This window comes from Idiotropiscis lumnitzeri, chromosome 7 (genome assembly GCF_059441095.1).
Source record: "Idiotropiscis lumnitzeri isolate Australia: NSW breed Sydney's pygmy pipehorse chromosome 7, RoL_Ilum_1.0, whole genome shotgun sequence".
Taxonomy (NCBI): domain Eukaryota; kingdom Metazoa; phylum Chordata; class Actinopteri; order Syngnathiformes; family Syngnathidae; genus Idiotropiscis; species Idiotropiscis lumnitzeri.
In genome coordinates this window covers 2,808,410-2,824,250 of record NC_142397.1, presented here as the reverse complement: position 1 = coordinate 2,824,250, position 15,841 = coordinate 2,808,410, and the positions used below count along the sequence as shown (strand labels likewise).

At 40.5% G+C, this 15,841-nt stretch overlaps 1 protein-coding gene across 3 annotated transcripts in view; it reads left to right on the top strand.

Moving 5' to 3' along the window:
* Positions 1 to 14,999, top strand: part of arhgap42b (Rho GTPase activating protein 42b) — a 60,230-nt gene extending 45,231 nt beyond the window's left edge. Inside the window, exons 10-25 of one of the 3 annotated variants that reach the window (XM_088300975.1) lie at positions 136 to 245; positions 1,249 to 1,305; positions 2,654 to 2,732; positions 3,500 to 3,539; positions 3,973 to 4,035; positions 4,104 to 4,178; positions 4,952 to 5,036; positions 5,226 to 5,284; positions 5,595 to 5,700; positions 6,185 to 6,344; positions 6,416 to 6,566; positions 7,443 to 7,799; positions 8,194 to 8,353; positions 10,136 to 10,183; positions 10,824 to 10,903; positions 12,886 to 14,999. In XM_088300975.1, coding sequence (XP_088157101.1) covers positions 136 to 245; positions 1,249 to 1,305; positions 2,654 to 2,732; positions 3,500 to 3,539; positions 3,973 to 4,035; positions 4,104 to 4,178; positions 4,952 to 5,036; positions 5,226 to 5,284; positions 5,595 to 5,700; positions 6,185 to 6,344; positions 6,416 to 6,566; positions 7,443 to 7,799; positions 8,194 to 8,353; positions 10,136 to 10,183; positions 10,824 to 10,903; positions 12,886 to 12,974 — 1,719 coding nt within the window. In that variant the 3' untranslated portion in view covers positions 12,975 to 14,999. Of the gene's footprint in view, positions 1 to 135; positions 246 to 1,248; positions 1,306 to 2,653; positions 2,733 to 3,499; positions 3,540 to 3,972; positions 4,036 to 4,103; positions 4,179 to 4,951; positions 5,037 to 5,225; positions 5,285 to 5,594; positions 5,701 to 6,184; positions 6,345 to 6,415; positions 6,568 to 7,431; positions 7,800 to 8,193; positions 8,354 to 10,135; positions 10,184 to 10,823; positions 10,904 to 12,885 lie in introns of all 3 variants that reach the window. The other 2 variants (XM_088300972.1, XM_088300974.1) reach the window with 2 other exon arrangements.
* Positions 15,000 to 15,841: the final 842 nt, after the last annotated feature.

Genomic DNA, 15,841 nt, shown 5'->3' with positions numbered 1-15,841 from the left:
TCGTGGGCCTTCTGAATGTATTTATTTATATATATATATATATATATATATATATATATAAATAACCAGGAGCATTTTAGATTTATTATTGAATCATTCGGGGCTGTTTTTTTTTAATTACCTTTTATCTTTTAGAATGGTCTGGTCGTCAACCAGGCCGAGATGTTCAAGCTCAAGTCATGCATCCGGAGGAAAACGGACTCCATCGACAAGCGCTTTTGCTTTGACATTGAGGTGGTGGAAAGGTCTGTCACTTCATTGGAAATTGCTTAAGATGTCTTAAAAAAAAAAAAAGTCAAAACGTTTCTAGCTTTTTAAAAATCTGACTCTTTATATGTATTCAAGGCTCAAGAAAGAGCTCAATTGAAGTGCACGTGAGATGTTTTGTGTTCCATCAAATGAAGCCAGTGCGTCCCGGCAGAGCCTCTACATGTCCACATACCGACGTTGTTCGGCTTCCATTAACATCCTGGAAGGCTTCCATGTTTTCATCCCCCTTTGAGTCTGGCATGAATCCCCCTCACACCTCTTTGTTGCATCGACAGTATTCCCCCTCGCTATTCGTGACGGATTGAGACGGAGAAAGGTGCATGCAAACGGACATGTGACGAATTTCCGCTAACAACCCAAGCTTAACTTGGCCCCCAACACCAACATAAAAGAGAGACGTAAATACATTTGTTTTGTAAATTTGTCATTAATGTGCGCACTGTAGTATCTGTGTCGAATGAGTGACATCGAGAACTGGGGTCGGGTTGGTCAGCGTTTGAGGTTCTGGACGTGAGTTGCGGCCTTCTTGCGAGTGTCCTCATTTTGTATTTTTGACTGTACGGTTTACCAAAGGGCTAAAAAAAAAAAAAAAAAAAAACTCACTGTGGCTCTCCTTGTCCAGATGTGAGGGCATTACAGCATCATAAGCGTTTTTTGAGGTCACTCATGCGTCAAATTTTGGCTCACAAAACAAAGTCGAGACTCGACTATGCAAGTACTCGTTTAAAACAACTAACAAACAAAAACAAACACCATACTTCCTTGCTACCAATTCCCATTTGGACATTTTTTTTTTTTAGCATAATAAGGTGTTTTAGGAAGAACCCAAAAACCACAAATAGGTGCGTTTTTCAGAGAAGCGGTGAACCGTGAATATGTGGGGGATTACTGTAACCTCGACGTTTGAAACCCATTCCCAGTCCTTCTTTTTTTTTTTCTTCTTCTTCTTCTTCTCCTTGTGTCTTCATGTCCATGTAGAAATGGCGTCTGCCGCGGAACACTTTTCAGGCCGCTTCGGTTGTTCTATAAAGTCCGGTACGTGAGCGGACCCTCATCGCATGTGCATGCGTGTGTGTGCGCGTGTGTGTGTGTGTGTGTGTGTGTGTGTGTGTGTGTGTGTGTGTGTGTGCCGCTTACGTGTGATTCACACCTTCTTCTCGTTTCTGCCTCGTTTGCTGCCTCGCTGGGACAAAATATGCGTATGCTTAAATGTGCATTTTGCTGTGATTTTTATCAAATCATCCAATTTTGACTTTGATTGATCAGATTAAACTTGACGCCTGTCATTTGAAAGCAGTTGAACTTAATTCATTCGTTGCCATTGACGGATATAGACGTCAAAAAGTACATTGGTTTTACCTGGGCTGGCAGTGAATGAGTTAACTCACTCGTGAATGAAAATTTAAAGAATATACACAGCATCTACTACAGGAAAATAGTTGAAGGGGAAAAAAAAAATCAGCCTTTGAAGAATGAAATCACATTTTTTAAAGGGGGAAGGAAGTCATAAATTGAATAAAAATAGTTGTTTTTTTTGTTTGTTTTTTTAAAAAAAATTTTAAGGATAAAGTTGTAATCTTACCAGGGAGAACCATATTTTCTCAAGGGGAAAAAAAAGTTATAATGGTTGGAGAATATTGTTGTATTTTTTATTTTTTTTGTAGATGAAATAGGGTCATAATCTTGCCTGGATAAGATTATATTTTTGGAAAAAAAAAGGAGAGAAAGTAAATCTTTATTCTTGGCATACATTATTCTTTTAAAAATGTGAGGCTTATTTTAAGTATTCTTGTTTTTTATTTAATAAATAAAAAATAATAATTATCCCGTAATTTATTCCCTTAATTTTATTCTTTTTTTCATGTTGGGGAAAATTCAAATGTATAAAAATATGTCATGATTCTTGTAAAATTACCACTTCTTCTTAAAGGATCAAACTTTGCCCTCATATTATTACTGATTCTTGTCTAGAAAATGACGAATTAATTCTTTAAGTCTCATAAGATTGCCGCTTTTTTTTTTTTTTTTTTAATTTGGTTTCTCTTCGCACCGTAGGCCTTCATGCTTCTTGCTGATGGCGGTTACAGTACTTGCGAAAACAAATTACCACGCCTCTCAATCAATTCATCCAAGCGCTTTTGTGTGACGCGACGCGCTGATGAGGTGATGAAAAAGCGCATGCATGCTGGGTGTGCAGTGGTGAATCACGCTGGCATTATGCAGCTTTCAATCAATTAAGCATCGAATGTGAAGCACCGGCAAGCTGGTATTTGCTCAAACTGGCCCTTTAACTGGGACCACTGCAACTGGAAACTGCCCTGAGGCAATGACTTCATACCGAAACCAGCATTTTTTATTTATTTATTTTTTGCCTCCCACCCAGGCATGGGGTCATGACGCTGCAGGCGCTCTCCGAGTCCAACAGGAGGCTGTGGCTGGAGGCCATGGATGGCAAAGAGCCGGTAAGGAATCCCATCGGGACCAACGACAAACCTGCACACTGAATGCACAAAAAAAAAAAAAAAAATGCTTTCATACTCTATCATGTGCCACTGACTCCCTCTTGTGTCTGTTGCTAGAAACTACAACCTGCGCCATAAATAATACCTTACTTACACTAAACTTTTGTGCTCTAAAATGACATTTTGAAGACTGACCAATTGACCATATAACAAAAAATCTGATCTATATAAAAAACAGTTAAAATGTGGAGGTAAAATTTCTAAACAATCCAATTTAATAATAGAATGATAATTAATTCTCGTGACTTTACGTAAGTTTTTGTTCACAATTTTTTTTGTCGTGCTGTTAAAGGGAATTTTATAAGTTTTAAACGCATCAGTATTCCGTATGAATCCTCGGAATAGTATTAATGTGGTATAGCACATTTTAATAATAAAATGATTTTTTTCCCCCATTTTAATTCTATTGCGTTGACATTCGTTTTGTAATTTTTGGGGATTTTAATTAAAAATTAACCAATCATTTACATGAATGCATTTTTAAAATGAATAGCGTAACATTTTTTTTTTTTTTTTACTGGTATACTTTTACTTTTTACGAGAAATACATTTACAAACAATAATGATAAAAAAAAATATTGAATTACTCATTTTTTAGAAAGAAGTGACGACGGTCGGCTGGATTTAGAAAAAAAAAAAGTCGCCGCTGTTCAATGATAAACATGTTGAAATGAATGTTTTGCTTTGCTTTGTTTGTAATTGTCTAGATTTACAACCTTCCTACGATCCTGAGCAAGAAAGAAGAGAGTAAGTGTGACATTAAATCTCCCCCATTCCCTTGTACACTTTTTTGCTAAAAGGTTCTGTTTTGCCAATGCCTCATCATAATAATTTACTTGTCACAACATTTGGTACAGCGAAATACCAAAATGGACATCGTAGCTCAGTGTCATTATTGTCATGGAATTGATGAAACAGCTTTTTGGATTAGTTGCTACTGTATTATTTCCACACGAAAATAAAAGACTGACTCCTAATCTTATACCAAGTGTTCCCTTCAATTCCAAAGGAGTTAAAAAATTAACTCTTTTCGAGAAACTGTTAAATTGTTACGGTACGGAATTCATACTTTTTAGACAAGAAAAGTTATTTTGCGGATAAAGTTGTGTTTTTAGCGCATTATTAAATGACGGCTGATACGCACAAATGTCTCCACGCTGCTCTTCCTGTTGTCTCCCAGCGTTCCTTAACGAGGCGGGCTTTAACTTTGTGAGGAAGTGCATCGACCTGGTGGAGAGCAGAGGTGAGGCGTGCTCCAAGCCACCGCAAATAATCCAGAATCTGACCTCATGGTGTTGCTCTTGCACGCAGGCATAAATACCATGGGGCTGTACAGGATCGGAGGCGTCAACTCCAAAGTGCAGAAGCTGATGGCGACGGTATTTTGTAAGTTACCATGGGGAGGCTCTTTTATCCGATTGCACTTTTTGGGGGCGGCGCGGTGGCGTCTGGTTAGCGTCACAGTTTAGAGGTGTGGGGTTCAATCCCGGGCTCTGCGCGAAAACGGACGGCTGGGATAGGTTCCAGCACGCCCGCGACCCTCATGAGGAGATGCGGAACAGATAATGGACGAATGGTTGCACTATTTGGGCGCAACAGGATTTGACTAAGCAGCACGGTGATCTAGCGGTTTGCCCGTCTGCCTCACCGTCAAAAAGTTAGAATTTTATCACCGTGTGTCCAGCGAGTGATTCGTTTTGGGACAAACCGAAACTCACCACAACTGAATAATTTTGGATTTTTCATTAAAGTTTGTTTTTATTCCGGTTTGACTTCATTCAGTTATTTTTAATTTGTTTTTAGAACAAGCTTATTCATTTGATTAATTTGTATTTTGCTTTTGTATTACTTTTAGAATTAGTTTTAGTTATTTCTCAAATAAATGTATTGAAATGAACCGCAAAATGTCATGTATGATATTAATTGACAAAAAAAAGAAAACAAAGAGCATTAGATAGTTTATAAAAGTAAGATGTAATTTCAGTTATTTTTCTTTTTTGTAAAAAAAATTACATTTGAATTTTTTTTATTAATGAAAATATTTTTTTAATTTTAGTTCTTAAGTCAGGTTTAGGTTACGTTTATAGCCAACACGGCCACCAGGTTGCGTGAAACTGTCGTCGGCGGCGTCATTCATGTCCACTGCATGTTTCTCAAAGCATCCAAAGCGCCCGCCGATATGGACCTGGATCCCGAAACGTGGGACAACAAGACCATCACCAGCGGCCTGAAGAATTACCTCAGGTCAGCTCGCCCCGTCCTCATCCGCCACGAATCACCATTTAGCGTCAGAACGTCTGTCGCAGACTGACGACCCAGCTGTTAGTCATCGAGCCAGGCGGCCGACTCGCACAAGATGAAGCGGCTGCCACGATTTGGAAATGAATGACAAGCAATGCCTCTTTTTTTTTTTTTTTTTTTTTAAATCTCCAGGTGTCTGTCTGAGCCGCTAATGACCTTCAAGCTGCATAAAGAATTCATCATGGCTGTCAGTAAGTTCATAAAATGAAAGTTGGGACCAAAAAAAAAAAGAAGCTAAAATCTCAATCAATCGACTAAGGGCGGAGCTTGGTGGTGGCTCCTCGTACGTGCACTGAAAAAGCCCAAGTAAGCCAACACAAAGGCACCGTGAGTTGTATTTTCACTCTTGGAGGCAGCACTTCACCGCCAAGGCGCTTAACGTATGGGCAGGCACTCTCCAAAACCGACTTTTTGCACAAGAACAATTGAAAAAAAATTTTCTTTCAGTAATATATCATCTTTAACAAGCTGTCATTGATTTTTAAAACATTTCCTTCTCAGAATCTGACGACCAGAACTACCGCGTGTGTGCTGTCCATTCTTTGGTCCACAAGCTGCCTGAGAGGAACAAAGAGATGCTGGAGATGCTCATCAAACATCTCGTCATGTCAGTATTCAATTTTACTTGATTGATCTGCAAGTTATTATTTATTGCAAATAATAAAAAAAAATGCACCTGCCTTGGCGCAATGAACGTTGGGAAACATTCGATGAGGGCAGTGATTCCGCATGCTCCCTCTAGTGGTATGTGATGAATCACCGAATTAAATGTTCTAAGTGTTCAGAATGTTACGGCGGCCTTCAATAATATTAAAGATACCTTTTTTTTTTAATGCATTCAATACCATTGACGGATAAATACGTCAAAATCCATTTTTTTTTTCTGGGCTGGTCGTGAATGAGTTAATATATTTGTATTAATACTTGGTCCTGCTACGCCACTGCAATTTACGGCTGGTGATGATGGATGATTGAAGAGCTAAATATTTTTCAAAGTGATACTTGGTATGAAAAACACCCGATGAGAGGAACGATACGTGTCGTTATTGGGTAAAAAGCAAGTCACAGAATGTTGTGTTTTCCACCCGCAGTGTGTCCACGCAAAGTAAGTCCAACATGATGACCGTGTCCAACCTGGGCGTCATTTTCGGGCCCACGCTGATGCGCTCGCAAGAGGAGACTGTGGCCGCCATGATGAACATCAAGTTCCAGAATATTGTGATGGAAATTCTGATTGAGAATTGTAACAAGGTGTGCCACAGAGTGAACTTTCTCAATTTAAAAACCAAAGATGAATTCAAAATGATTATTTTTATTTGCAGATGTTCCATCAGGCTCCAGACCCCAACGTGCCGATGCCTCAGCCTCAAAGTCGGCCCGGTTCCCGCAGGAGCCGAGCCATTTGTCTGTCAAGCGGCCCCCGGAAGCCTCGCAGCCTCTACACCCCCACCTTGTGCCTGGCTGACGCGGAAAGTGAGTACCAAGAGGAAATCAAACCTGCATGGCTGCACAATTTTCTTGATTGGCAGTTATGAATGTGAAAGAGTCGCTTTGACATGTGGCGTCCCACAGGGATCTCTTCTTCGACCACTTCTGTTCAAACTGCATGCCTTCTTTAGATTATAAATCAGGGGCTTTTAATTCAAGTCAGGTAATTGTGTGAACTAAACATGGTGAGTTAGCAGAGACGTTACACTGCATAAAATGTGGACAATATTTAATGTTCAAGTGCCCCTCCAGAAAACAATTTATTTTTCCATCTTGCGCCTTACTCTTGTTGCAGTTGTTTTGATTTAAGTACTCATACTTTTTCATTTTATTGTCATCTTTCTTTATTTTTAGCTGTTGTTGCTAACATTGATTTTTCATTGTAATTTTTATATTAGTGTTTTTATATTAGTTTTAGTAATTTTCTTTTTCTTTTTTTTAGATTTCGTATTATGTTTATTTTGGTGTTATTAATTATTTTTCATTTTATTTTGTAGTGTTTTTTTCCGTTTTGTTAGCATTTTTTTGTTTTTTAACTGTATTATTAGACTTATTTATATAATATCTCATACATAGTGTATGGTGCCTTGTTTTTTTTAATTAATGTGCTTCATAATTAGTTTTGATTTATTAATTAATTAATTTATTATTATTTTATTTAATTTTTTTTATTTAAAACAATGGAATATGAATCAATGTTTGAATCCACTTGAATTAATGATTGACAATTTATTTCCATCAGACATTTAAAAAAAAACAAAAAAAAAACTCATCATCAGGTCTGCAAACAATTCCTAGTTTTAAATGATTTTGCCGATTTTAATGAGGGCCTGGTGTGCCTCCCCTCTGGCCCCTGCATAGGCGACGCGTGCAGCAGCAGTTCAGGCAGCACCCCCATCGGCAGCACCGAGTCTCTGTCCTCGCACTCGTCTGAGCACAACGGCTCCTCCAAGGCCGAGACGGCGTCCTCCGTTAAAGCTAAGAGTGCAAGGCTCCATGTCCCTGACGCCGCGTCCCTGCGCTCCAGCGGACCCCGGAGCACCGAGTCCAGCTCGAGGGAGGAGCCCGGGCCGAATGACGTGGAGTCGGAAGACGCCCTCAGCGTGTCGTCCGTCACCGGCGTGGCCCCCAAAAAGGCCCCCCATCAACGGCACCTTGAACCCAGACCGCCGGATCTCACAGCTGCAACTTCTCTCAAGTCTCTGCGTGTGTCTGAAGGTGATCCGTAACCATTCGTCCATGATTCTGCAGATGTTGTCCCCATTAGGGTCGCAGGTAGCCGAAGCATATTACGTTACGATGATCAATCGAAAGTGTTGAAATCGGCTTGCTCTCTTTCACGATGCAATTTTAATGCCATTTTTGGGGTCGCCTGAAAAGTAACTATATCGATATCGAGCCGATATCGATACCTGGTATTGGTACTCGTCCATTCCTTCTTGAACTGAGCATTAAAATCTGTGAATAATAGCTATCAACAAATAGCTGAGGATGAGTTCCACAGAAAAAAATATCTCAATTGGGCAAATTCATGAATGGTGAATCATGAATGGGCGCGGGTTCGGTGCGTGCTTATCATATAATTCATTTTCACTCTTTGTTCACCCTCAAGGCCAAAGGAGCTACTCCAAGTCCGCCCAAAATCTCTCCACGCTGGATCTCATCGATCACTTGAAGCCGACGGAGCACCCGGACCTTCCGCCCAAGCTCGTGATCCGGCGACGAGGCGCCGCGGCCTCAGCCAGCAACGGATACCAAAGACCGGGCTCAGTGTAAGTCCGCCCAATAAAGTCACGTCATATTTTAATCGTGGTTGTGCGTGCTTAACAAACATTGTTGTGGGACTTATAACAGTTTTGAAAAAGTGTTGGCTCACTATTTGGCAAGTACAAACGACTGTCAGACTTTCGAGCGCAGCACAATCGACTTCAGCAGATTGGAATTTTATGCTAGTCAAAACAATACAAGAAGGACATTTAAGGAAATTAGCGGCCTCAACATGCCAGGAAACTCACCAAAATCTGCATTCTGGTAAAAATTTGTTTTTTTAGGATTCCCCAACATGACCTGCCAAAAGTCACTCCGTTACAAAAAAAAAACAAAAAATTGCCCCAAAATAAATAAGTGATTTTATTTCAACGTGTGGAGGATTACGAGATATGCAGGCGTACCTAATAATGTGTCCAGTGAATGTTCATGCATTTCGCTCTGCCCTGGCTTGAGTTTTCTTTCTTTTTTTTTTTTGTCATTGAGTTAGCGTGAGCTACACAACAATAAGGACAATCTGGTTAGGCACATTTCTCCCGCCTTCGGGTCGCCGGGCCGTGTGCAAGCGAGGAGAGGATTTATGTGATCTGCTCCGTGGTGGGAGAGCTGCTCTTAATTCTCGAGGTTGATGTGACCCAGCAGCAGACTGCGCGCATCCTCCTCCCTCGTGCATGTGCAAGTGTGTGCGTGTGTGTGCGTAAAAAAAAGAAAAAGTGTCTTAAAAACAAGATAAACTATAATATTATTAGGAATTCTGTTTATTACTTAATTTTGAGCAAAATTGTTAGAAATAATTGCGCCTTCACAGATTTTTTTCTTTTCAATATTTTAGGTTTTTTTTTTAGGGTTTTTGGAGTTCCATTGTATAGCCTTAAGTTGTAATATCACCATTTACCACTAGACGGCAGACATGGCTTAGTTACATTTACACGGGTTCTTATACTGGCCTCTACTCCATCTTAAAAAAACCTAAACAATTTTTGGGTGGATTTGGAATGATAAATATAGTACCTCAATAATATTAACATTTTGTGTGAGTTGATTTTTGCACTAAATGTGTTCTTGCACTTAATGTTGATTTGCTGTTCAGCAGTTTTGTGCTGGCCATGAATAATAATTTTGCGCAAGCGTGCACTAAAAACATTTTCATTTCCTTTCACTCATTTGGGTTACGTTCTAGTTTTCACAGTATTGTCATCGCGCGCGCGTGTGTGCGTGCGTGCGTGAAACCACTCACATGGCCTCTTATTTCATCTTTGCCCCCCTGCTGCCACCTCGCAGCTCGCCGTCACCTTGACTCACAGGTCACGGTGGCACACGAGAGTCAAGTGCAGCGTCGAAATGACGGCGCCTCACTTTAAAAAAAAAAAAAACCTGAGAAAGGAAGGAAACAGCTTTGTGTCGTTCCGCCTTTCACTCGTGGCCCAAACAACCAGGAATGCTGGCCGTGAAAAGCCAGCGCGTGTGCTTTTTGCAGAGTTGGGAAAAAAAAGGTCACCGAGACTCTTCACTTTCCACATCAACCATTATTGTGTAATGAGAGATTATCGGGTGTGCCGTGGAAAATGATCCAATTTCACTTCTTGAAATGGTTGGAAAAAAAATATTGAACTCCAAATGATGCAGCTATGTTTTTTTTGTCAACGATCGCCATTTTTGGTCGCTTTCTGAAATTCCATAGAATTGACTTTATTCGCCAATTTCAATTATTTTCTGGAAAACCCGTTCAAGACGAGTGGTTCTGCTATGTCTCAGGTGTTCTGCGTCCTCTTGCCTCTCTCTCACAGGGTGGCTGCCAGAACGCTGCTTTTTGAACACGCCGCCACCCTCGGGAGGTAACCGGCATACACTCCCAAAGCTGTCAAATACAACACGTGCCTCATTATAAGACAAATTCTAAATCAATTCAGGTTAAAATTCCTCCCCGAAGCTGACTTTACTCCCTTAATTGAGATCTATCACTTGAACATGCTCCCGTGACACCAGTTACTACTTTCCACTTAGCCAGGGCTTTGGCGCCATCTTGTGGCACTTTAGGACATTACATTAAAAATACTTTTTTCTTTCGCAAATAATTGAGGATGCAGTATGTTCCAAAGAAAAATGGAAGTAATGAATTTGTCCACTACTCACTAATTTCTTTTTTGTGCTCTTTCTGTAATGCTGTAAGAAGCCACAAGATGGTGCTAAAGCGCCAGCTAATAGGAAAGTATAATATGTGGAACTGATGCGACATCCCAATTGAAAGACAAACCAGGCCAAGTTGTGTTACTAGTATTGCACTGTAGTTTAAGTGCATCCTAGTCGGCCATAACAAAGTAAACGTTGATAAACTTGAGCAGTCATTCTACTCGTACGCTGAATTGTCTCAATAGTGAGAACGAAACATCTACTCGTACATGGACCTTGAGTTGGATATCAAGTATCTCAAATAAAGGCTCAAAAGGCTTCCTATAACTTGTGTGCTTCCGACAGGGATGCCAAAGCCGTCTACTCGTGTGAGGCCGAACACAGCCATGAGCTCAGCTTCCCCCAGGGGGCGAACTTCTCCAATGGTGAGCGCTACAAAATGACACTACAACACGCACACAAGAACAAATACTAATTTTGCAAGGAGTAACAATCGTTACGTTTGCTGACTCGACAATACGCAAATTGCAAACGACATGAGCCTTATGTGCTCATTAGAAGCGCCGCAAACGGCTTGCGGCCAATGCTAGCGGGCTAATGTGGCTAACTGACACGTGACCATACGGCCGAACTGCAGAATACGAGAAAACAGGACACTTATTGTCATGGAAGCCGTGCTGAGAACGACAATCGGCGAGGAAGGAAACAATGAGTTGGAAGGCAATCGAGTTCTCATTTAGCTGTTCTCTGTCTCTCTCTCTCTTTCTCTCTCTCTCTCTTTCTCTCTCTTTTTCTCTCTCTCTCTCTGTCTTTCTCTCTCTTTCTCTCTCTCTCTCTCTGTTTCTCTCTTTCTCTTTCTCTTTCGCTCTCTCTCTCTCTCTCTCTCTCTCTCTCTATTTTTCTCTCTCTCTCTCTCTCTCTCTCTCTCTTTCTCTCTCTCTCTCTCTCTCTTTCTCTCTCTCTCTCTCTCTTTTTCTCTCTCTCTCTCTTTTTCTCTCTCTCTCTCTCTCTCTTTCTCTCTCTCTCTCTCTCTCTTTTTTTCTCTCTCTCTCTTTCTCTCTCTCTCTCTCTCTGTTTCTCTCTCTTTCTCTCTCTCTCTTTCTCTCTCTTTCGCTCTCTTTCTCTCTCTCTCTCTCTCTCTGTGTGTGTGTAAATAATTATTTGCACTTGATTACTTCCTCGCACTGGTTGCTTATCTGTTTTGCAGTGGCTCATTTAAACCCATTTGGCTTCATCCCAGCTTTCAGTGTGAGCGCTGCAAAAATACAAACAGCACTTTTTTTTTTTTTCACGTTTTATTGCCTTTCCGTGACGAGCCCGCTTGGCCCGCGAGCAGCGGGGAGGCAGGTCACAGTAACCTAGTGATGGAAGGCACCCGGGCCTGTTAACCCCCCCACTGCGCCTCTCTGGTCCAGCAGAGCCTGCAACCCGATATGAAAAAAAAAAAAAAAGCGACAACAAACGCTGCTCACCATTTAGCAAAAGGCTTTTTATGGCTCCGCATTAGCGAACCCGCAGCACTTCATCATTTTTAGAGCGGCTCTGATCAAGCTCGGCAATGAAGTTTTGTTTACGCTCCGCTTCTGACTGGAACTGGAAAAGTGGACAACGTAACACCAATAAGGTTGCAAAGGAGTGGGAAATGTCTGGTCACTATTCTGAAAGTTCCAGTAAATTTCCATGAAAAGTTCAACTGGAGAATTTGGGAAATATTTCACATCGAAACCTTACCGTGGGATTTATAATTTTGTTAAAAGTAGGACATGAGAATTATGACACATCTTGTGCCTTAGATAATTTGTCACTAACGCAGGCCTGCTTTTTAAAAAAAATCAAATAAAATAGCTGGGATATTGTGAACTGACCACTTAAAAAATGATCGGAATAGTGCTGCATATTGATAGTTATTAACGTGATCACATAATAGTCAATATTAGTTCAGATAATTTGAGAAATTTGATCGCCGCAAAAAAAGGAGGGCGTTAAACGGAGTCAGCTGTGTTCACCCCCACATCGGCGCAAACCAGCGCCCGAAATGACCAACACGCGGTCTAACCCGCCCCTGCGCATGAAAGTCGAGCCTTAAATGTTAACGGTTTGAACAATTAGATGTTGCAAAATTGAATTCATTCGTGACAAATGATTAACACCACGGATTTGGATCGACCTTGAGCTTCATCTTTTCATTTCATCTTGCTTTCAATCGTTATTCGTTCTTGTGAAACACGAGGATTTGCCTTGTGTGTGTGAACGGTCTGCTACAAAAGAACTTGCCTCGCTTGATGTTTTTTTTTTTTTAATGTGTGTCTGTCTGTTTGTCGTATGTAAGTCGATCCCACTTTTATGAAAGGACACGCTGACCCACATTTGTCTTCATCATCCGTGTTCTTTTCTGTCTGTCTGGCAGTGTACCCGTCTGTCGAACCTGGATGGCTGCAAGCGACGTACCAGGGAAAAACGGGTTTAATCCCTGAAAACTACGTCATCTATCTTTAATTTTTATTTTATTTTTCCCTCCATGGTATCCATGGAAAAAGTCCACTACTGGTTCATGTAGCTTTGTGATTTCTAGCTGCTTGGATAGGAGCTACAACATGACAACTATACCTCCTTTTTTTATTTTTATTTGGAAAAAAACTTCCTCAAATGTGTTTTTAATAAGACGTAGACCCATTTGTCTTTCTGCGACACGTTTTTACGACCTCAAAACGACACGCGAGAACCACTTGACTCGTTTTATTGCCCCTGAAATATTACCTTCAACAAACTGTGATTGATGATTTTAATTTTTTTTTAAATTTTTGATGTGGAAACAGAGATCAGCAAAAAGAACTGAGCCCTCGCAACTCCACAACAGCAAGTCGGCAACGTTTCTCGCCATGCCCCGCCCACACACGATGACGAAAACTCAAAATTCTTAGCATATTAGCGTCGCTCGTCTGTCAAGTGTACAGAGTTCAAAATGCGATGCGACAAACTTTGTAGGAGAGTTTTCAACTTTGAAGGAGCGCTGGAGCTTGGCAACTTTGGACCCAAATGGTCGTCTTTCGGTGCGTTGGACGTCATGACGTCCTGAGGCTAATTTGTGGGTCCGCTCATGCTTGGCAAATTTCATGTTTTTTTTGTTTTTTTGGAAGTTCCAGGAGGTGCACAAATTACATTCAATCCATTCACTGTGAGCTTAAAGTGAGAACTTTTTTTTTTTAATGTGATTATCTTATCTCAATATCGGCACAGAAATCTCTTTCATTTGTGCACCACCTGGTGCTTGGCCTTTGAATAATAATGCACCTTACGTAATTGCGATCGTCACACTGGCCGTGCATGTTCTGCTGTCGCGCCTCACACTCACATTTTTTTTTTTTTTTTTACATTACTGTTTATGAATGATAGAAATGATGAAACATCCCGTAAAGCAGGGGTTCTCAAACTTTTGGGGTCCAGGGGAAAAGTTTCAGCAGGATCCTCTCATAAATCGATCAATTAAACAGAACTACCATGTGAATCTGGTGTGTTGGAGGGGGGGAACATCAAAAACATCAGGAAGAATAGGTGCCCTCGAGGGCCAGAGTAGAACGCTCCTGAACTCAACTAGTACTTAACAAAAAAAAAAATACAGTCTGAATATTTAATTCTGTGATTCTTTTGCGTACCACTAGAGGGAGCGGGCGCACAACTAGTAGTACCTGTGCCGCACTTTGCGAACCATCTCTCAATTCATTCACAACCAGCCAAGTAAAAAAAAAAAAAATGGATCTTTGACGTCTTTAGTCGTCAATGGCAGTCAATGATTTAAAACTGCCATATTCTTGAAAAATATGCCTTCTGTTTAAAAAAAAAAAAAAAAAATCCAGATGAATTCATTCACTGCCATTGACGGATATAGACGCCAAAAAGTCCATTCGTTTAATCTGAGCTGGCAGTGAATGAGTTTTAAGAAGATTTCCATTTTTGTTGACTTAATTCATTCAAAGACAGCAAATTGAATGACACGACATTTTATTGCAGATAATTTTCCGGCTCTCGAAATTACGGCCCACGGGCCCCAGTTTGAGAACCACTGTTGTAAACGCTTTCATCAAAGCAACATGGAGGCGATACTTCACTCGGGTGGAATGAGTTGACCGTACAATGCGTCTGTGGTACACGGGTGTACCAACATATTTTATTATTACTATCAGCACAAATATTTTTGTTGTCATGTGAAACTGTGTAAACATTTCAAGAGTTTGAAAAAGAAACGTTAGCAAACTGAAACGTGACTGCACTCCGGGAAGGAGAGGAGGGGCTGAAACTGTATTTCGGGAATGTCAGGTGGCCTTGGCTGCTTTTGAGTGACGTGGGAAGAATGATGAGAAAACTCCCTAAAAATGAGGAGTTGCACGGGCGCGTCGCGGAAATTCGAACCATGTCCCGCATTGTGTAACATTTCCACGTCGGGTAGGAGGTTGCTTCCTCTGCAAGCAACGGCTGTCGGCATTTACACTTTTATAAATAAACAATGATTTATGAAGGCTGGGATCAGAGGTTTTTTTTCTTTATCCTGGGTAGGTATTATCACTAGCTAAAGATTTCAGTGGGAAATTGTACAATATTTTTTTTTTTTTATGAATGCAAGGTCGCAAAAAATTGAATTCTGCCTCATTTGCGTGGAATAAAACTTCACATTTTTAACGTATTTAAGGGATTTTTTTTTGTTGTTCTTTTTGGATAATGCCACAAGTTGGTGCCAAAAGCCTGGCTGTTAGGAAAGTAGTAATTGTCAGAAAAGAAGTCTGCTGAAATAGTACAAGTTTAACCTGGGTTGTTAGTGGAAGTTACGGCATCTTTTCCAGTTTCTCATGAATTCGCTTGAGCTGAAGATCCGTTCCACAGGGAAAAAAAAATTGTCTTGGGAACAATTTCTTACTGTAACTTCTGTAAAATGGTTTCAATCTCAAATAAATAATTTTTATTTTGATGTAAATATTTCACAATGAATTTTGATACTTGGACTGTTTTTTTTCAGTTTTTTTAAAGCCCTTTTCAGACATTAGATCGACAAAAGCATGAAGAAAAAAAAAAGTTCTGAATTTCCTGCACTAGCGTCCCTACTTCAATATAAAAATCTGCTCTGACAAAAACACCCAAAATGCTAAAACGCAAGTGAAGTCATTAAAGTAAAAATGTTGAAGCCCAAAGAAGCAAAACCCGCAAAAATGATCAAACTTTTGAGCTTACATTACTTTCGATATTTTATTCATCCCATAAAGGTAATAACAAGCAATTGAACATCGTCCGTCTTTCTCTGATGCCCGCTTCGGATTGAGGCTTCTTTGGGCCAATTTCCGAGTAGCAATTTGCCAGAGCGCAAGCCTTGGAAT